General features: G+C 39.0%; 1 protein-coding gene across 5 annotated transcripts in view; it reads left to right on the top strand.

Moving 5' to 3' along the window:
• LOC129985332 (chordin-like) overlaps positions 1-22,662 on the top strand; it is a 203,516-nt gene that overhangs the window by 154,373 nt on the left and 26,481 nt on the right. For all 5 annotated transcript variants that reach the window (XM_056095319.1, XM_056095317.1, XM_056095318.1 and 2 more), the window contains one exon: positions 465-606. In XM_056095319.1, the coding sequence (XP_055951294.1) occupies positions 465-606 (142 nt within the window). The remainder of the gene's footprint in view (positions 1-464; positions 607-22,662) is intronic.

Raw genomic sequence — 22,662 nt, 5'->3', positions numbered from 1 at the left:
AAAGGAACAGCCTCAAAGCATTCCCAAAAATAGGTGATATGCTGAAAACAGGAAAGATTGTTGCATTTTATCTGGAGAAGCATCCCCCTGAAGAGTCAGCAGCTTTCGTGTTACGAATTCATTTAAGGATAATAGTATGTCTCATTTTCCCCACATCTTGAAGCGTAACAAATGACCTTGGACAAATTTTTGGCAAAGCAAAAGCATATATTATAAATAAAAAAATGCATTATTTTGAATTTTATGGAATTTTCCTATTTTATATAGATTTTTATACAGAAAAAAATAATTCTTTTAACTTAATAATGCTTTTCGCATATTAAGAGTAAGATTCTGGAACGAAATACGCTCATTAAGCGAGGTGTTTTAAAATGCCATTTGTGAAAGTTTTTTTATAAAAGACATTTTTAGTGATTGGATGCATTTCTTGCCCTGCACAGCTTTCATTTCTGTGTTCTCCGCAGGTGTGCGGCGTCTGGCGCAAACTCCCGAAGGTTTACCGCCGACTGCTCCAGAAGGACAAGCTCATCTTCGTACTCGCCACCGCCGAGCATCCGGAGGGTATCGTCGGAGGAAGGGTCATGAAACACAACGCCATCAACACAGGTGAGGAGACGGTTTTGATCAGTGAGTTTGAGCTGGCTCTCGTGTGGATGTTGGAAATAAATCAATGTATTTTGTTTATTGCTTTGCTAGCGGTTCCTGGATGATCACATATGAATTATTCTCGATGATAACTCGAAGTGAACAGTAAAGAAATTTAGCTGTGAACTTCGACGAAATTTAATTAGAAAGATATTTTTAAGAAAAACGAGAAGCTTAAGGAATGCGGTGTTTTTTCATCATACATACGAGATGTTAGGCGAGAGAACAAAACATTTCCTGCATATAGAGAATAATCGCTTTTTAACAATTCTTTTCTGTGAATAACGTGCACACATGTAACAGAAATGCAACTGATATTAGTCATAATCTTTCACCTTTTAAAGGTGCTAGATAGTGTGTACTTTTAGAATAAAGGCAATGGCGAACATAATTTATTATACAATCGTCTACCTGTAAAGCTATGTTGCAAATTTATTCTAACAGATGGCACTGTTGAGCATTTGCATTTGATGCAAGTTTTGCTTGACTTGTATAGCAAGCAAAGGATCATATAGATGGAAGATGCCGCGATGGCATAATAATTTACAGCCAATGCAAATTTAATGTATGCAGTGCATATAGTTTGAAATAACTTTAGAGAATAAATAATTGAAAAGGCAGTTTGAAATTCATGATCCATTAGACTGCATATCCAACACGCTGGACGGAATTTAAGAATATTCCCACTTTTTTTTATCTGCACCATTACGGATGATGCCTTAATCCCAGCTTCCATTTCCATTCCATACTTTTCTCGCAGATCAGTTGGAGTTTTTGCTAATATTTTTTGAAGCATTTTATTGTATTTGTCACTGTTTCCTTTTTTTTTAAAGTTAATGGTTCACTGTTTACTTCTAGAATTCACCACTACTACTTTTACCTTTTAACTAAGCATTTTTCCAGTGTGCACGAAATTTTATATTATAACTTTAGTTAATTAATCCTTGAAAATCACATTTTAAGTATTATTGGCAGCAGCACTTCTAGACTAGGTACATATTCCAGTACATAAAAAGATTGATAATACTTAAAATGTAGCCAGAGATTGAAAGAGCTTCTGATACTCAAACGTGAATGTGGCGGGCTAGGGGGTGATGGCTGATGAAAATACATGAGTGTGCATTTATTTATTATAAATGAATAAGCGTTGTAAGAAATTGTGTGAATTTTATTTTAATATTTGGTATCCAGAACGAATTAATTGAATTTTTTAGGTAAATAAAGAATCGGTTAATGGACAATTCGGATAATCATCTATAACCCATTGCTTAAAAAAATCCATTAAAACGCTTCTTTATCAGTTTGATGACTTTGATAAGGGCGAAGGAGCTGTTGTTCATTATTGCAAACAAAACTATTTTTCAAGGGGGGAAAATATTCTGTGGTGTCGACTCCATCTTATGTAAAAAGAGTTGAGGCATCAAAGTAGAATCGTAGTTAATGAAAAGCTGTGCTCACAAAGAGCAAAACGAAAAAGAAAAAAAATCTGGAACTCAGAGTGCGAGGGAGAGGACATTTTCGATATTTGTCATCCGCAACAAGCCCGAAATAGACTTATCTGTCTGTGCGCGTGTCTGTCTGAAGATACGGTAGAAAGAAAAAAAAACATTGCCAACAGCTGCCTGCCTGGAAATCGGCACGGCATTTTTCATTGGATGTCGAGGAACCACGCTGTCTGCGAATTCTCGCTCTTTGTTCCTTCATCGTTAAGTAATAGATGAAAGTGAAAAAGAGCGGTGGACATGTGTTTACATCCACGTTTATTGTCTTTATTGGAATCCCACTCAGCCGCCAGAGGGAGCTTCATATGTAAATATCACGTGATGGAGGATAAACACGCAGAAAAAATAGCTCAGTGTGAGCAATTCTCATGACGTCGCTGTCACGCGATAAAATACTAATGCTCTTGGTTTTTTTTTGTCCCCTTTTCCTTTGAAGTAGTAACACCATCAAATGGATGAGAACGTTGTTTTTAAAATGCTTGCTATCGAGTTCATAGAGTTCGAATTTGCGGAGCTTGCTGGCATTGGTGCAGATTTCATCACAAATTCAGACGGGCGGCAAAACTTTTATAACATACAAAAAATGTGCGTCTGATGAACATTTTTTTCGGACATATTCCAATAAAGAGAAATTTACAATAAAAATCGGTTGCAAATTGAATAATCAAAGATGATACATTCAGTCATCACCTAACACTTTATAATATTGATTGCAAGCTTTCTCGAAGAATAATATGGCATCTGCAGATATTTATTAGCACATTCTTATTTCTTTCTTTTAAAAATACGCTCTGAAAAAAAGAACTTCCGAAAAAAAGTTTCGTTAATATATAATCTTTTATACGTTTTCAAAGATGGCGCATATCCTTATAAAATTGGTTATCAGTTGAAAATAAGGATTAACGTAATAAGTTGGATGTAAACTTAAATGTCAAATGCAATTTTGCTTCTTTATTTTGAATAAGTTTTTTAAATATTCTTAATATATGAAGTGTTTACAGCAATACATTTCATTAATTACCACGCTTATACACCTAAGGACTGTACAGATACTAAATGAATTTTTTTTCCTATGTGCACGTTGTCATTGGTGCACTTAAGAGATAATAGTTTGAACACAAGCGAATCAAATTTTGCATGTTTCGTGCTCCGAAATTTTGGATTTTTGGTTTAAATCTTATTATCTCTTCAAATTAAAAATAAAATAAAATATTAAAACATTTTTTTAACAGATCCATTCTTTTTCGATATTTAAAAAATGAAATAGTAAACTCTTAAACTAAACATTGTCCTATTGTTTCTCTTTTCTAAAGCACTCGGTTAAAATTTGAATATTTATGCGGAAATACTTATAGCTGTTTCATGATTATATAAAGAAATGCATTTACTCTGTGGAATTATCAAAATCTCTTCCTGAAATGGGAATTAATTCATGATAAAAAAATAATCAGCAATTCGGGAGCTTTTCGTAGCATCATATGTAATTTTTTCCCTCTTAATTTTTATGGAAATACGAATAAGATGGATTTAAATATGTTGAAGGTTTCCCAGTATCCGTCACAAATCACCAAGGTTCAAGAATGATATTCTGTCCACCTGTCTAATTAAAAGAGACCCTTCTTTGCTATCTTTTCATTATAATCGTCTTAATTATAAAGGGCTCAGTACAATTAGAAAGTAGGTGTGATCTATGAGTGGTGCTCATGACAGTGAGCTTGTCAATTGCCTCTCCACCGCATTTAAAGATTAATATAATTGTATGAACATTCCATTTTGATGTAATATGTGGATACTTCATTTAAAGAGGGAAGCGCGTTATTTTTTTCCCAAATAGAATACATTTTACAGCTTTATTTTTCGTTAATTTTTTAGTCGAATGATTCATCTAAAAGATCCCCTCAGGGGCTCACCTACTATAGGTGAGTACGGGTGTCCCAATCCCGAGGTACCCAGGGATCTCTACTCCCTTTCTGTTTATTCTCTCCTAGACCTGCTGCTGTCTTCTGTATCTTTTCCTTCCCTCGACGTCAAGCGAGGGAGCTCTCCATGAGAAGCTGTCGCCGCTCTGTTTGCTTCTTGCTTCTCATGGACAGCCAAAACCCCACGTGTTGGCCGTGCGTGGCAACCCATTTGACAGACGGGTGGTGTACTGTGGTCCCCTGTGCATCAATCGGCTGGTCGCTAGCCACCTGAGTGGTTAGTTTGCTAGGGATCAAGCGAAGGGGTTACTCCTTGGGCTTGGCGTTAAGGGTGGTCACTGTCCCCGGGGGTAACTCCCAGCGTATAGGTACCGATTAGCATTAGGGTGGATGCCGAGGCTGGGAATGACCAGAGCCGGTAATTGCCTTCCCTTGTTGGGCTCCGTGGTGGGCGGTGCCGTCGGACCTGAATCTTTTATCATATCGTATGGGCTCCTCCAAACGTGGTCCCTTCAGTGGGCGTCGCATTGTACCAATTGCTTCAAATTATGAAAATCATTTTGACAGTTTCTTTATAGTTAAACGTTTATCAGAAAACAACGAAACATTTGAAACGGTATCGCCATTCTTAGTGCAGAAGGCCATCACCGCAACTGTTGGTGAAGTAACATCAATTAAAAAGATGCGATCTGGTGACTTGTTAGTAGAAGTCAATTCTCGAAAGCAAGCCCAGAATATACAAAAATTGAAAGCACTTGCAACTATCCGAATCAGTGTCAGTCCCCATGCATCATTAAATACCTCTAAAGGCGTTATCACCTGCGGAGAAATTCTGAATCTCTCTATTGACTATATAACAGATGAACTCAAATCACAAGGAGTTGTACATGTCCGCCGAATTACCATCAGGCGTGATGGAGAAATTATTGAAACTAAACATCATATCCTAACTTTTAAATCTCCAAAGCTACCAGAGCATATCTATGCAGGATACATCAAATTACCCGTAAGACCGTATATCCCTAACCCCCTCAGATGCTTCAACTGCCAGCGCTTTGGCCATTCAAAGGCAAACTGCCGCGGGACACTTACTTGTGCCCGATGCGCAGGAAAGGATCATGATAGCCAGCAGTGTGCCGCAACTGAAAAGTGTGTGAACTGCGGTGGCGATCACACGTCGTACTCTCGATCCTGTTCACGTTGGCAACTTGAAAAACAGATTGTAACTCTCAAAATCAAAGAAGGTTTATCCTACCCTGAAGCTAGGCGTAGGGTTGTAGCTCAAAATCCTACTTCTGACAAAACATATGCTTCTATTGTACAAAGATCATTTTGTGCAAACTGTTCTTGCACAAACTGTATTAAAAACACCACTAAAACCAAGCAGCCAAGTAAAGTCTCTCATTCAGATACCGAAAATTCCATCAGTAGTACCCCTGAAACTCCTACAGTTTTAAAAAAGAAATCAAAGAAAAAACCTCAGAAATCGCTGACACTGAAGCTTGCAAAACGCGGCCATTCATTACAAGATGTTACTACAAAATTTAAAAAATCAACATTAAAAAATTCCGTCGCTTTCGGGCTTGCGACGCAAGGTAATGTCCATAAGGACTTAACGTCCATATTTGGCATGCCAAAAAGCCCTGATATTAAATTACACCCTTCTGGTGATGAGGATGATTTGGAGATGAGTTGCGAATATGAAGCAACTCAAACAAATGCTTCTAAAGCTTCTTCTTCAAAACCGCTTTCTTAATGGGTACCTTCCTTTCTTGGAATTGTCGTGGTCTTAGAACTAAACTACAAGACATCAAGTCAATTATCAACACATTTCATCCCTTTTGCTTTGGCTTCCAAGAAACTTTCTTGAAGCCAAATATACCATTAAAACTGCGTGGCTATAATTGCGTTCGGAAAGATGCAGACTCTGGATCTCGTAGTTCAGGAGGAGTCTGTATTCTAACATCAAATCTGTATCCGAGCACACCTCTCCCATTACATACTTCCCTGCAGGCTGTGGCTGTGCAAGTTCACACCCGAACACTGGTTACAGTCTGCTGCATCTACTTGCCACCACATGATGTCATAAGTCAGCAAGAACTTAACAAAATAGTAGACCAGCTTCCTAAACCGTATTTATTAATAGGCGATTTCAATGCACATAGCACCTTCTGGGGCTCAGAAAATACGAACTCTCGAGGGAGACAGATTGAGCAATTTATTGCTAATAACTGTCTCTGCCTACTGAATAACGGAGAAAAAACATACTTCCACGAGCCAACACGTACATTCCATAGCATCGATCTGGCCATTTGCTCTCCTGAGTTATTGCCATTACTGAAATTTAAAGTCGGAGATGATCTTTATGGTAGTGATCATTTCCCTTTAATTATTTCCCAAGTCGATAGAAATAGTGGAACTCGTCCTCCACAACATTTCCTTTTCGAGCAAGCAGACTGGTCCGTATATACAAAATTGGCAGATATTACCCAAGCAATGGTCAGTACCACAGACATTTCGGAAACGGTGCAAAATATCATTGATGTCTTGATTAGCGCCGCTAATAAATCCATTCCTAAAAGTTCACCAGGTTTACGAAAATTTCGAAGACCTTGGTGGAATAAAGCATGTCACGACAGCCGCAAACAGCAGAAGAAATTATGGAACACCTTCAGAAGGTACCCGACGACGGAAAACCTTGTCGCATTTAAACGAGCCAGAGCCGTTGCTCGCCGTATTCGACGACGTAGCCAGAGGGAGTGCTGGATAAGATATATTTCCTCAATTACATATCGCACTCCAAGCAAACAACTATGGAATAAGGTAAAAGCTGCAAATGGAGTTTATCAGGAGTTTTCACTTCCTATCCTGAAATCCGGTAGTACAACATATTCTTCTCCATTAGATATCGCTGATATTCTCGGACAGACTTTCGCACAAGTTTCCGCTGCGAAATCTTATTGCCCTGATTTCGTGGCAATTAAGAATCGCGCGGAACAGATGACTTTGAATTTCCAAGCTCGGAAGCTTCGTCCGTACAATTGCGATTTCCAGATGACCGAATTAAGAAGGGCATTGTCACAAGCTCATGATACTAGTCCCGGTCCAGATGGAATAACCTATAGTATGCTTCGCCACTTGAGTGTATCATCGCTCTCCAGTCTCTTGTATCTGTTTAATAGAATCTGGAAAGAGCAGACTTTCCCATATCAGTGGCAAGAGGCTTTTGTGATTCCCGTTCTGAAACCGGGAAAGGACCCAGAAAATCCTCTGCACTACAGGCCTATCGCTTTAACGAGTGTTCTCTGTAAGACACTTGAACGTATGGTCAACGCCCGTTTAATCTTTGAATTGGAGAAAGTGACATGTATTCCGCTCTTACAGAGTGGTTTCCGTAAGGGGCGCTCCCCAATTGATAATATCGTCCAACTGGAAACCTACATCCGCAATGCTTTTGTACGTAGAAACCATCTTGTCTCCATTTTCTTTGATATAGAAAAGGCGTATGACCGTACATGGCGATATGGAATTCTTCAGAAACTTTTTAACTTGGGTTTTAGGGGAAATCTTCCAATTTTTATTCGAAATTTTCTAACTTCTCGAACTTTCCGAGTTCGTGTCGGCAATTTTTACTCCAATTATTTTATTCAAGAGGAGGGTGTTCCACAAGGGAGCGTCCTCAGTGTTACGCTTTTTATCATCCATTTTAGTGACATACTTAATCATTTACCACCATCTGTGCAGGGAAATTTATACGTTGACGATCTGCATATCTCTTGTGAAGGTAGTGATATGCGTTTAATTGAACTTCAACTGCAAAATGCAGTTAATAAATTGAACAAGTGGTGCGAGAAAAATGGACACACTCTTTCTGCCGAAAAGAGTAAATGTATGCATTTTTGTAGAAAACGAAACCTTCACCCTGATCCTTCAATCTATATACGTAATGGCCTGATTCCAGTTGTTGATGAAGTGCGGTTTTTGGGTGTATATTTTGATAAAAAGCTCACTTTCCTTCCGCATATTTTATACCTTCGGAAGAAGTGTGAGAGATCACTCAATATCCTCAAGGTACTTTCTCGCACTTCCTGGGGTGCCGATCGTACCTCCTTACTTCGTATATACCAGGCTGTCATTTTATCTCGGATTGACTACGGGTGTTTCGTATATGGCTCAGCCAGATCTACTGTTCTGCGTCGACTAGATACCGTGCATCACTCTGCTCTGCGGATTTGTTCGGGAGCTTTCCGCACATCGCCAGTGGAGAGTCTTTGTCATTTGTCATCAGTTGCCTTTGGAGCTGCGAAGGAAAACACTCTCCCTGCAATATCATTTTCGAACGCTGTCTCTTCCACAACATCCTGTGGCAAATACGACTCTTCCTGCTACTCTCCGCAGAATTTATGATGCTCGTCCTTCTAACATTCTTCCCTTTTCTGAGAGAGTGAAAAGCATACTTCAAAATTTGAATTTGCAGTTTCCTGAAATCCAGACTGTTGATTTCCAAACTTTTCCACCTTGGGATATTCCCAATTTTTTCCTTTTTAAATCCTTTTAGTGGTTTCATAAAAGATACAACTGCTCCAGTGATTTTTCAACAAATTTTTTGGGCTCATCGCAGTCAGTATCCTTCCTTTGTGCCTGTCTTCACTGACGGTTCAAAGGCAACCGAGCATGTTGGTTGCGGAATTTTTGATTCCGACATAAACAGTTTCCGTCTCAATACATCCTTTTCAGTTTTGTCAGACGAATTAGTGGCGATTTCTCATGCTCTGATGAATATATCATCCTCACCCGAGAGACAGTTTTGTATATATACAGATAGCATGAGTTCTTTGGAAATCCTCTCTCAATTTAATCCTCATACACATCCAGTTGTAGTAGAAATCTTGGGACTTTTGAAAACTCTTCAAAATAGAGGTTTTAATATTCTATTTTGCTGGATTCCCAGTCATATGGGAATTGCTGGCAATGAGCAGGCGGATCATGCTGCAAAAACTGCGTCTTCTCTCTTACATCACAGAATACCATACAGTGATGTAAAGAAATCTATTACCAATTGGATTTTTACTCTGTGGCAAGAGACATGGAATATGCAGACACAGAATAAATTGCAATCTGTTAAACCTGTTATTGACGCATGGCCCGTTTTATCGATGCGTAGGGCTGATGTAAAATTGTCTCGCCTACGTATTGGACATACTCGGATTACCCACAAACACCTGCTTTTCGGAGAAAGGGCACCTGTGTGTTCCTCATGTCACACCGAATTGACAGTTGGTCATATTTTGATTGAATGCCCAGCTTTTGAATCTTATCGCCACCATTTTTTTCATCTATCAAATGCTACTCTCCCAGAATTGCTGGGAGAGAATTATCATCCAAATATTTTTAAATTTTTAATTGCTATACACCTTTTACCATATATTTAACTTCAACAATTTCCATTTTTATTATTACTTTTAAAAAAAGATGTCATATTTCGTCTTAATCTGTTTTAGCTATTTTATATTAGTTTACACATAAGCATACTTAATTTCATACGAAGTTCCAATCATCAACAAAGCTCTAGATTTACCATAAGCATGGCGCAGTATGGCCAAGAATGGCCCTTGTGCCAAAAAACCCAAACTAACCAACCAACCATCATCTAAAAGATATCATTGAACCTTGGGGTTACATTGAGTCTCGGTTTTAGGACAAACGGGTCATGTATGGATTACCCCCTCAGGGGCTCACCTACTATAGGTGAGTACGGGTGTCCCAATCCCGAGGTACCCAGGGATCTTTACTCCCTTTACGTTTCCACTCCCCTACGCCTTCTGCTATCTGTTGTGTTTTTCCTTCCCTCGACGGCAAGCGAGGGAGCTCTCCATGAGAAGCTGTCGCCGCTCTGTTTGCTTCTTGCTTCTCATGGACAGCCAATGTCCCACGTGTTGGCCGTGCGTGGCGACCCATTTGAAAGACGGGGGGTGGTGTACTGTGGTCCCCTGTGCATCAATCGGCTGGTAGCTAGTCACCTGAGTGGCTAGTCTGCTAGGGATCAAGCGAAGGGGTTACTCCTTGGGCTTGGCGTTAAGGGTGGTCACTGTCCCCGGGGGTAACTCCGAGCGTATAGGTTCCGGCTAGCACCAAGGTAAGCGCCGAGGCTGGGAATGGCCAGAGCCGGTGGCTGCCTTCCCTTGTTGGGCTCCGTGGTGGGCGGTGCCGTCGGGCCCGAATCACTCTCAATATCGTATGGCTCCTCCCAAGAAGGGTCCCTTTAGTGGGCGTCATTCTGTTCCAACTACATTTATTTCTGCACACCATTTTGATTCCTTTTTTGTCATTAAACGCATTTCGGAGAAAAATGAAACTTTCGCAACAGTGTCTCCTTTCCTTGTCCAAAAAGCTATTTCAGCAACAATCGGTGAAGCATCATCCATTAAGAAGATGCGTTCTGGAGATTTATTGGTAGAAGTAAATTCTCGTAAACAATCCCTGAATATTCAAAAACTGAAAGCCTTGGCTACAATAGCTATTAGTGTAAGTCCTCACCAGTCGATGAATACCTGTAAAGGAGTAATTACATGCGGTGAATTACTGAATGTACCTCTAGAGGAAATAACATCAGAGATGAAATCGCAAGGAGTTATACACGTCCGTCGTATTTCTATTAGACGTGATGGTGAACTCCTTGAGACTAAACATCATGTTTTAACATTTAAATCGCCAAAATTACCCGAAAATGTATATGCAGGTTACATACGATTACCCGTCAGGCCTTACATCCCTAATCCACTCCGATGTTTTCAGTGTCAGAGATTCGGCCATTCAAAAGTTAATTGCCGCGGGACACTCGCATGTGTCCGATGTGCTGAGAGAGGGCATGATAGCCAGCAATGTGGTGCACTAGAAAAGTGAGTTAATTGTGGCGGCAATCATCCTTCTTATGCTGGATCCTGCCCGAGATGGATACTTGAAAAACAGGTTGTGACAGTTAAAATTAAAGAAAACTTGTCATATCCTGAAGCCCGACGTCGGATACAAACTGAAACTCCTACTGCTGGTGTTAGCTATGCATCCGCAGTTAAAAAATCATTTTGCAAAAATTGTTCATGCAATAATTGTAAAAAGAATTTATCAGAACCAAACACTGATGACAAACAAGAGTCCGATACAGAAAATTCCACAACCAGTACAGCTGAAACTTCTCGAACTGAAACAATCAAACCAAAACCAAAGAGAAAATTGCAATCTTCACTAACTTTGAAATTAGCTAAACGTGGACTTACACAAAAAGACCTTAGCTCAAAATTTAAAAAATCAACAACAAAAAATTCCGTCGCCCTAGGAATGGCGAAGAAGGGTGTCGCCCATAAGGACTTGCCGTCCATTTTTGGTGGCACGATAAATAGTGCAGACATCAAATTGCACCCATCTGAGGATGAAGATGACCTGGAGATGAGTTGTGAATTTTCAGCAACTCGTACCAAAGCTTCTAATAATCCTCTTTTAAAATCTGTCTCTTAATGGGTTACTTCCTCTCTTGGAATTGTCGTGGCATTCGTTCCAAACTTCATGAAATTAAATCAATTTTAAACAAATTTCATCCAATCTGTTTTGGTGTTCAAGAAACATTCTTGACACCCAACATTCCAATTAAATTGCGTGGATATAATTGTGTTCGGAAGGATACAGACACGGGATCTCACAGTTCTGGTGGCGTCTGTATCTTCACATCTAATTTGTATCCGAGCACACCTCTAAATTTGCATACCTCTCTTCAGGCTGTGGCTGTGCAAGTGCATACTAAAGCGCTGGTCACAGTCTGCTGCATTTATCTTCCGCCAAATAATGTTATTTGTCAACGAGAACTCGACAATTTGATTGACCAACTTCCTTTGCCTTTTTTGCTCGTAGGTGATTTCAATGGCCATAGTGTTTTATGGGGTTCAAACAGTACAAACTCTCGTGGGCAGCAGATTGAACAGTTTATTTCTAATAACTGTCTCTGCTTGCTGAATAATGACGAAAAGACATACTTCCATGAGCCCACACGTACCTTCCATAGTCTAGACTTGGCCATATGTTCTCCTGAACTTCTGCCAATGCTAACCTTTGAAGTTAGCAACGATCTATATAATAGTAACCATTTTCCTATTATTGTCTGGCATGCTGATAGCGGCGGTGCGACTTTCTGTCCTCCGCGTTTTCTATTCCAGCGGGCAGACTGGATTGCTTTTAAGCAGCTAGCGGAAATCACCGAGTCTATGGTCAGTACTGCAGACATTACGGAAGCAATGCGTCTCACCGTTGAAGCCATTTTGAATGCTGCAAACACCTGTATCCCAAAGTCTTCCCCACGGCCCCGCAAATTTCGTAGACCTTGGTGGAACGAAGCCTGTCGCGACAGTCATAAGAACCAGAAACGACTTTGGAATATATTTCGAAGGTACCCTACGACAGAGAACTTAGTAGCTTTTAAAAGAGCAAAAGCCATTGCACGTTGCATCCGCCGTCGATGTCAGAGGGAATCGTGGATTAGTTTTGTTTCTTCCATCACATCAAACACTTCCAGTAGAACCTTGTGGAAGAAGGTAAAGGCTGCTAATGGTATCCATAGTGAATCCTCTATTCCTATTTTAAAAACAGGAAATATGACGCACTTCGCTCCATTAGACATAGCAAATATTCTCGCTCAAGCATTTGCACAAGTTTCCGCTATCGATTCTTACAGCTCTGCCTTTCTGGCAACTAAGAATCGTGCGGAACGGCTGCCATTGCGTTTTAATGACCGAAGTACTTTTCTTTACAACTGTAAGTTTCGTATGTATGAATTGGAAGCAGCATTATCGAAGACCCACGATACCAGCCCCGGGCCAGATGGAATTACGTATAATATGCTTCGCCATTTAAATTCAATTTCCCTTTCCAATCTGTTATTGCTATTCAACAGAATTTGGACTGAGCAAATGTACCCAGCTCAATGGCACGAGGCTACTGTAATTCCTATCCTAAAACCTGGCAAAGATTCATCAAACCCTCTGAATTACCGACCAATTGCCCTGACGAATTGTATATGTAAAACCTTTGAGCGCATGGTCAATGCCCGCCTTATGTACGAATTGGAGAGACATGGATGCATCTCCCCGTTGCAGAGTGGTTTCCGCAGAGGCAGATCTACATTTGATAACCTCATTTTACTGGAAACCCAGATACGCAACACATTTGTTAGGAGGAATCACCTTGTCTCCATATTTTTCGATATTGAGAAGGCTTACGACCGAGTATGGCGCTATGGCATACTTTCGACACTTTATAATTTTGGTTTTAGGGGAAATCTGCCCATATTTTTACAGAACTTTTTATCACATCGGACTTTCAGAGTCCGTGTAGGCAACTTTTATTCTGATTCTTTTATTCAAGCTGAGGGAGTTCCGCAGGGAAGTGTCCTCAGTGTTACACTTTTTATTGTTCATATTAGTCAAGTTTTGTCTGTTTTACCTTCATCTGTTCATGGAACTCTTTACGTTGATGATCTGCAGATCTCTTGCCAAGGCTGCAGTATAAATCTCATTGAGCGTCAATTACAGAATGCAGTTAATAAAGTGGTAACTTGGTGCAACAACAATGGGCACGCGATCTCTCCCGAGAAGAGTAGGTGTATTCACTTCTGCCGAAAGCGAACCATTCATTCGGATCCAAATATCTATATTCAAAATGTACTCATTCCTGTGGTGAGTGAAGTGCGGTTTTTGGGAGTGATATTCGATAGAAAGCTTACATTTCTTCCGCATATTTTGAACCTGAGGAAGAGATGCGAGAAAACGTTAAATATATTGAAGGTGCTCTCCAGAACATCATGGGCAGCTGATCGAACCTCCCTACTCCGTATTTATCAAGCGATTATCCTCTCCCGCATTGACTACGGCTGCATGGTGTATGGTTCTGCACGCCCTACAGTTTTGCGGCGACTGGACACCATCCACCACACTGCTCTAAGGATCTGCTCCGGAGCATTTCGTACTTCTCCCCCCTCAGGGGCTCACCTACTATAGGTGAGTACGGGTGTCCCAATCCCGAGGTTCCCAGGGATCTTTACTCCCTTTCAGTTCGCTCTCCCCTCGGTCTTCTGCTTTTGGCTGTGATTTTTCTTTCCCTCGAGGGTAGGTGAGGAAGCTCTCCATGAGAAGCTGTCGCCGCTCTGTTTGCTTCTTGCTTCTCGTGGACAGCAAATACCCCCACGTGTTTGCCGTGCGTGGCGACCCATTAGACGGGTGGTACATTTCGGTCCCCGGTGTATCAATCGGCTGGTATCCCAACCATTTGGCTGGTCTGCTCAAGGGGATCAAGCGAAGGGGTCACTCCTTGGGCTTGGCGTTAAGGGTGGTCACTGTCCCCGGGAGTGACTCCCAGCGTATAGGTTTCGATCAGCACCATGGTAAGCGCCGAGGCTGGGGCGAGCCAGAGCCGGTGGCTGCCATCCCTTGTTGGGCTCCGTGGTGGGCGGTGCCGTCGAGCCCGAATCATTCACCATATCGCATGGGTCTTTCAAATAATCAACATAGTAATGCTTTTTTGAAATTTTTTATCGTTTTTTCTGAAAATAATGACTTAAAGAACATATCTCCCATTTTAATTCATAAAAGTATCTCTGCCCTTGTCGGAGAGGTAAAATCAATTAAAAAACTGAACAATGGAAAACTTTTAATAGAAGTCATGAATATGAAACAATCTGAAAATATATTGAAACTAGAAAAAATAGGGAACATAGACGTCAAAGTCACTCCACACCGTACACTTAATCATTCCAGAGGCGTTATTTCCGAAAGTGAATTTCAAAAAGATCTGGAAGAAGATATACTAGAATGTCTGAAAAGCCAAAAAGTCATAGCAGTCCGCCGAATTACAATCAAACGAAATGGTCAGAACTTCCCAACAAAACATCTCATTCTTACATTTGACACTCCTGTATTACCAAAATCCGTTAAAATAGCTTATATAAACTGCCCGGTTAAACATTTTATACCTAATCCCTTGCGTTGCTTTAAATGTCAAAAGTTTGGCCATACAATTACGGCTTGTCGGGGAAAACAAATTTGTGCTCGGTGCTCTAGTCCAGACCACGAAAGCAACACCTGCAATTCTACCGAAACAAAATGCTATAACTGCGATGGTGATCATCCCTCGTACTCCAGATCCTGCCCACATTATAAATTAGAAAAGGAAATCCTGACAGTTAAAATAACAAAAAATCTCTCTTTCCCAGATGCTCGAAAAATAGTCACCGACAGAACACCCAAACCAAACCTCTCTTATGCATCTGCACTAAATCCATCAGTCCCCCCATCACAACAAACAACATCTGTCATAAATAATCTTAAAACAACTACAGCAGCAAATACTCCTGTTAATAATGAACTAATAACAATTAAAAAAAGTGACTGGCTTGAACTTCTTGCAATTAAAAAGTCTTGGGAGAATGCTTCATCGTCCTCCGCCGTATCACATTCAACTCCTGTACCAACGATTCAACCAAATCCACCTTATCCAACCATTAGCAGTGATGAACAAGCAAATGCATCTGCAATTCTTACAAATAATTTATTAGATATAAAGACGGCAACTAATAAGTCTCCAAATAATCCAAATATATCCTTATCCACAAAGAACAATTCATCCCCTGTAAAGACTAATGCAAAAAGTGCTCGGGAAAATAAAAAAATGATGAAGAAGTCAAATGATAAAGAGAAAGTGAAAGAATCGAAATCTAGCAAACGTGTTCGCCTACTAACCAATAAAAAAGATCAAAATATTTTAAGTACGTCTGCAAATCGATCACCTACCCGACAAGATTTTTTAAAAGACTCTCGAAAGAAAAATCTTAATGATGATGGTGAAGATAGTGATTCACTTTTTAAAGTTCACCCATCTGAAGATGAAATGTCCACCAGTGAGGCTGGTGATTTCTAGCTTCCTTTGTGGTCTTCTACTTTCGTCAGTTTCTCCTTTTTCTGTTTTTTGGTTTGTAATTAATGGCTGCATTTATTTCCTGGAACTGTAGAGGGTTTATGAACAAGTCTTCAGAACTTAAAGACCTCATTTATAAATATCAACCAACCTGTATTGCACTACAAGAGACGTATCTTAAAACAGATAAAAATAATATTCCTAATTACCAAATTTTTAGCAAGAACCATATACAAAATAGAGCTTCTGGTGGCGTTGCAATTCTTACAGCGAGTAATATCCCATCCATACCTCTGATTCTGAACACTAATCTTCAAGCAGTAGCAATACGCGTTCATATGCAATCCTTGATCACCATTTGCAGTCTCTACTTGCCTCCCAACGAAACAGTTAATCAAACAGAACTGAATAACTTAATTTCCCAACTCCCAACTCCGTTCATTATTTTGGGAGACTTTAACGGTCATAGCACTTTATGGGGTAGCTGTAATTCAAACACACGAGGTCAAAAAATCGAACAACTGCTTGTTGACCATAATTTATGCCTTTTAAATACAGATGAAAAAACACATTTTCATTTACCAACGCGAACATTCCATTCAGTTGATCTGGCAATATGTTCTCCAGCACTCCTACCTTTTCTAAATTTAACGATTGACAATGATCTATATAATAGTGACCACTTTCCTTTAATTTTAACAGATAATAGACACAGTATCACTGGTTCTTATCATCCTCCTAAATATGTTTTAAATGCAGCAGACTGGCAGAAGTTCACCTCTCTGGCTAATATTAACTCTCATGTAATTAAATCTTCAACTATTGAGGAAGCATTAAAACATATTGTCAACACTATAATCGACTCGGCAGACAATTCTATCCCAAAAACGTCTGGCATTCGAAGAAAACAAAACAAGCCCTGGTGGAATGCCGATTGCCAACAGGCATACAAAAAACAGAAAAAGGCCTGGAGTATTTTTCGAAGATACCCCACCACACAAAATTTTATTTATTTTAAAAAGACCAGAGCAGAATCCAGAAAAATTCAACGACGCAGTCGAAGAATTTCTTGGCGAAACTTTGTCTCCAATATTACCTCTAAAATATCCAGCCGTTCTTTGTGGAATAAAGTAAAAAGAGCTTCAGGTGTTTCTCACACTAACACCGTTTCTATTTTAGTACATAAAGGAAATACAATTTCATCCTTAAAAGATATTGCAAATTGCATTGCTTCAACTTTCGCATATACTTCTAACAGCCAAAATTACCCTCCTCAAATTTTGAATTACAAAAGGAACGCAGAAAAACAAGCGCTAAATTTTAATTCTTGGACTACGTTGCCCTACAACTGCGATCTAACGTTTATGGAATTGCAATCATGTTTATCTAGTGTCCACAACTCTTCTCCAGGACCGGACAATATTAGCTACTCCATGATCAAACATTTAACAATCGAGTCTCAAAAAGCCTTATTACTTTTCTACAATCGTATCTGGCACGAACACTACTTTCCTACTATTTGGCAAAACGCAATAATAATTCCTTTGTTAAAACCAGGAAAACATCCTCAGAATCCATCAAACTATCGTCCCATTGCTTTAACCTGTTGCCTCTGTAAATTACTTGAGCGGATGATTAATCGTAGACTAATTTATTACCTGGAAAACAACAACATTCTTCATCCATCTCAGAGTGGATTTCGGAGGGGTCGTAGCACCACCGATAATCTTTTGGCCCTTGAAACAGACATCCGCCTCGCTTTTTTACAAAGAAAGCACTTAGTCGCCATATTTTTTGACATCGAAAGGGCATATGATCGGACCTGGCGATACGGGATTTTGAAAGATTTGCATGATCATGGACTAAGAGGAAACCTACCTATTTTTATAAGGAATTTTTTGAAACTCAGGAAATTTCAAGTTAAAGTGCAGTCCGAATTTTCAGACTTCTTCATCCAAGAGGAAGGTGTTCCTCAGGGCAGCGTTTTAAGTGTGACGCTTTTCATTTTAAAAATGAATAGTATTTTAAGACAACTATCGCCTACTGTGAAGGGCCATTTATACGTTGACGACCTCTACATTTCATGTACGGGGATAAATATGAATTTTATACAACGACAGCTGCAGATTGCAGTTAATGGTATAACACAATGGTGCAATAATAATGGTTTTAATATTTCTACATCAAAAACTGCGGGTGTCCACTTTTGCCGTAAAAGAAATTTACACTCTAACACAGAAATTAAATTAAATGAGGAAATCATTCCATTTTTGGATGAGATCCGGTTCTTGGGTATAATCTTTGGCAAAAAGCTAACCTTTCTCCCTCATATAAAATTGTTAAGGAAAAAATGCGAAAACTCTTTGAATATCTTAAAAGTCTTATCATCTACAGCTTGGGGAGCGGATAGAGAATCCTTGATTAAAATTTATAAAGCCACGGTGCTCTCTAAATTGGATTACGGCAGCGAAATTTATGGGTCTGCCAGAAAAAGTGTTTTAAAAAAACTGGACCCTGTTCATCACACAGCACTCAGACTTTGTTCTGGAGCTTTTAGGACATCCCCTGTGAAAAGCCTTTATATTGAATGTTATGAACCTTCCCTTGATGTAAGAAGACGAATGCTGTCTTTGAATTATTATTTTAAAATTCAGTCAAACATGAATCATCCATTTTTTGATTTCAAACTTCGCCCTTTCTTAGTTAGACTGCAAGAGGCTAGAAAGTCGTCCGCACCAGCGTTTTTTACAAGAGTCCAAAACTTCCTTTCAGAAAACTTACTTAACCTACACGTTACTCCACAGCTGGTAATTGGCTTTCCACCTTGGAAAAATCTTAATATGCAATTTTTAAACCCATTCAACACTTTTAACAAATCTGGGACAACAGAAGTTATTTATCAGCAAATTTTCCGTGAACACAGACAGCAATACAAAGACTTTCTTCCCATTTATACTGATGGGTCAAAATCATCTAATAATGTCTCTTTTGCTGTTGTCTTACCAGATAGAGTCATTTCTTTTACACTTCATTCCTTTTGTTCAATTTTTACGGCAGAAATAACTGCGGTTTTATATGCATTGGAAGAAATCTCTGAGAGACCAGGAAAAAAGTTTATTATTTATACCGACTCTCTAAGTGTGTTACAATCCCTAAAATCATTTTATCTTCATCGTCATAATCATCCTTTGGTTTTCCAAGTTATAGATATTTTTAACAAACTGACTTCTCGAGATTTTATTATTTTATTCTGTTGGGTACCCTCTCATGTAGGAATTCTGGGCAATGAGGAAGCAGACAAGGCTGCTAAATTGGCAAGTATTCCAGCAGTCACATCTATTCCTGTAAGCGATTTAAATAAGCACACTAAAAGGCTTCTTTATTCCAAATGGCAAGCTCAGTGGGATTTTGAAACTAACAATAAACTACATGCTATTAAACCTCATGTACAACCGTGGTCTTCATTACCCAATCGGAAAGCAGACACAGTATTAACCCGTTTACGTATTGGGCATACGAGATTCACCCATCGCCACTTGTTACTAGGTGAACAACCACCTCTATGTTCCCAGTGTGACTGTCAAATGTCTGTCCAACATATATTGTCAGAATGTCCAAATTTCAATGCTCAACGTTTGCACTTCTTTCAAAATACGAACACTCCATTACCCTTCTTACTTGGTAAGACACCACATGTTCAAATTTTTGCATTTTTGAAATCAATAGGTTTTTATCCACATATCTAAGTTTTCTCTATCTTTCTTAAAAATTTTCACATTGTTTTTATAGCTGAAATTTTATATTTTAAGCCAGAAAAACACAGTTTGGCGCAGCATAGCCAACATTATGGCTCTTGTGCCAAAAAAATCAAGAAAATCAAGAAAATCAATCGTACTTCTCCAGTTGAGAGTTTGTATGTCATTTGTCACCAGTTACCTCTAAATTTGAGGCGTAAAAAGATATCAGTTTCATTCTATTTCCGCACACAGTCCGTGCCGCATCACCCCATTTGTTGCAACAGGTTTCCAGTTGCTCTCCGTAGACTTTATGGTGCCCGTCCTGCTTGCATTCTGCCATTCTGTGAGAGAATCAAACCCATACTACACGACTCGGACCTCAACGATGTAAGAATCAAAGTTAACGACCCATTTATGTTTCCACCTTGGGATATCCCTCAATTTTCTTTTTTGAATCCCTTCACTGGTTTCGACAAATCGTCAACAGCTCCTGTGGTTTTCCAACAGCTCTTTTTGCTTCATCGCTATCGGTATTCTTCGTTTGTTCCAATTTTCACGGACGGTTCAAAATCAGCTGGACATGTTGGTTGTGGTATTGTACTGCCTTCTGATACACTGAGCCACCGTCTTCATAATTGCTGCTCTGTTTTTACTGCTGAATTGATGGCAATTTTCTGTGCACTCCAGAGAATTTCTCCTTCTCTACAGCGTAATTTCATCATTTACTCCGATAGCATGAGTGCTTTAGAAATGTTGTCTAATTATAATAATTGTATGCACCCAATTGCTAACCGCATTTTACTCATTTTGCGCTCTTTGAAAAATGATGGTTTTAATATTATATTTTATTGGGTTCCGAGTCATGTTGACATTCCAGGAAATGAAAAAGCAGATTCGGTTGCAAAATCTGCGACAGCCTTTATGAGGACTGGGCTTCCATTTTGTGACGTTAAGGTGGCATTCTCCCGTCATATAAATTCCTCTTGGCAGGAGGCATGGGGTCTGCAGATCCATAATAAGTTACACTCCGTGAAACCCATCATTGGTTCTTGGCCTGTTCTTCCAATACGCGAGATCGATGTTAAATTGACTCGTCTCCGTATAGGGCACACTAGATACACTCACAGGCATCTCATTTTTGGTGAGAGGAAGCCAGTGTGCCCTACATGCCATGTTGATTTTAGTACAAAACACATTTTGATTGAATGCCCTGTATTTAACCATCAACGTATATATTACTTTCATACATCATCAATAACTTTACAGGACTTGGTGGGTGAAAAATTCCACCCAAATATTTTTAACTTTTTAAAAGACATTCATTTTTATACTTGTATTTAGCACTTTTTACCTTTTGTGTTTTGCATTGTCTCATTGTTTTACATTTTCATATGTTAACACAAATGTTTATTTTGTAATATCGTATATTTAATTTTTGCAATACTATCTTTTATAAAGTTATATATTAATATAGATTTTAATATTTGGCTTTCATTTTACCGTTTGATTGGCGCAGTATAACCCAATATGGTTCTTGTGCCATAAAACAACAAACAAACATGTATGGATTACATTTATCATTGATCTACTACCCACGCGATCTTAGTGGATACTTTTTCTTTTCAGTGGTTTCAAACTCCCTACCGCTGATGTAGTATAAAAAATTTAGAGAGGTGTGTCCTTTTCATCATTGGACCGAGAATTCGTCCCAAGATAGTTCTAAATTAATCTAAATTTAAACAAAAATCGATCATCAAAATGCAATGAATTTTATCCCGAATCAGATGTTGTTACATTTTCATTAATTAATTTTTCTTTTATTTGTTAATCATTTATTTATTACAACTTAAATAATATTTATTAGCATCACCCACACATGGCAATGATTTTTTTTTAATTTTAATTTCTCATGCCGATGGACTTGCGTAGAAACCTCAGTAGTGGAGGGGATATGTTGCAAGCATACCGCGCCTATTTTCGATTTCTCAACCTTCTTTCATCAGAAAAATGGCTAATTTTTACACCGTTCTTTCGGGAGAGAAGAAACAGATCGAGGTGGCGGACGCAACCTTTCGACGAAACACAGAAATGGCTCCCTGAGATCTTCATTTGCGAAAGTGACTTTGAGGGCTCGTGCCAAAACAAGTGAGCCTCCAAAGTTCGTCAGCTCTTGCGCCATTTCCAAAACAATTTTCTGCAAACAGCTTTTTTTCCCCCGTACGCCAGCGTCTGTTTTACCGCTTCAGTGTTTATTTTCTGATTTCTTTCTTATTTTATCAAAATAAATGTTTAAACCTAGCAAAAGTTCATTCCGTTCAGAAATTGCTTATTTATATTTAGGTCAATAACTCCAGATTCCTCCCCCCTCCAAAGACAAATGAGATAACAAAATTTTTTATTTAATCCTTTCGGAGTGAAATGAAAATAAAGGAAGCAAACATTCTCAAGAATGCGATTCTTTCGCCTGGCACGGAATGTGTATTTAACCCTTCCAAAGGCGCAGTTAAAAGTGCGAAACTTCTAGGCGTGGTCACTTTTCAACTGCAAAGTTTTCTAGTAAGCTAAAACCATATCCGTAAGCACTTTCTTAAGAATTTTTTTAAAAAATAATACAACGCATCAATAATTGCATTGGATCCAGATGATTTAATGTAGTCATTAAAAATTTCCTTTTAACAAAGCATTGGCTGAATACTAGTAAATGAGGAATACAAAAACCTGTTTAAATCTGGTTTGTTAAGTAAGAATTAGACACCCATGGAATTTATGTAATTATACTTATTATCGAAGAAATATCTTTAAATATCAAAAAATGAGTTATAAAGATTAAGAAATTAAAATAGTATTACTTAAATCGAAATATTACGAGATATAAAATAATATAAAAAAATTATATAAAAATAAAAA

Source organism: Argiope bruennichi, chromosome 9 (assembly GCF_947563725.1).
Source record: "Argiope bruennichi chromosome 9, qqArgBrue1.1, whole genome shotgun sequence".
In the NCBI taxonomy this organism is placed as follows: domain Eukaryota; kingdom Metazoa; phylum Arthropoda; class Arachnida; order Araneae; family Araneidae; genus Argiope; species Argiope bruennichi.
This window is presented reverse-complemented; position numbering and strand designations above follow the sequence as displayed.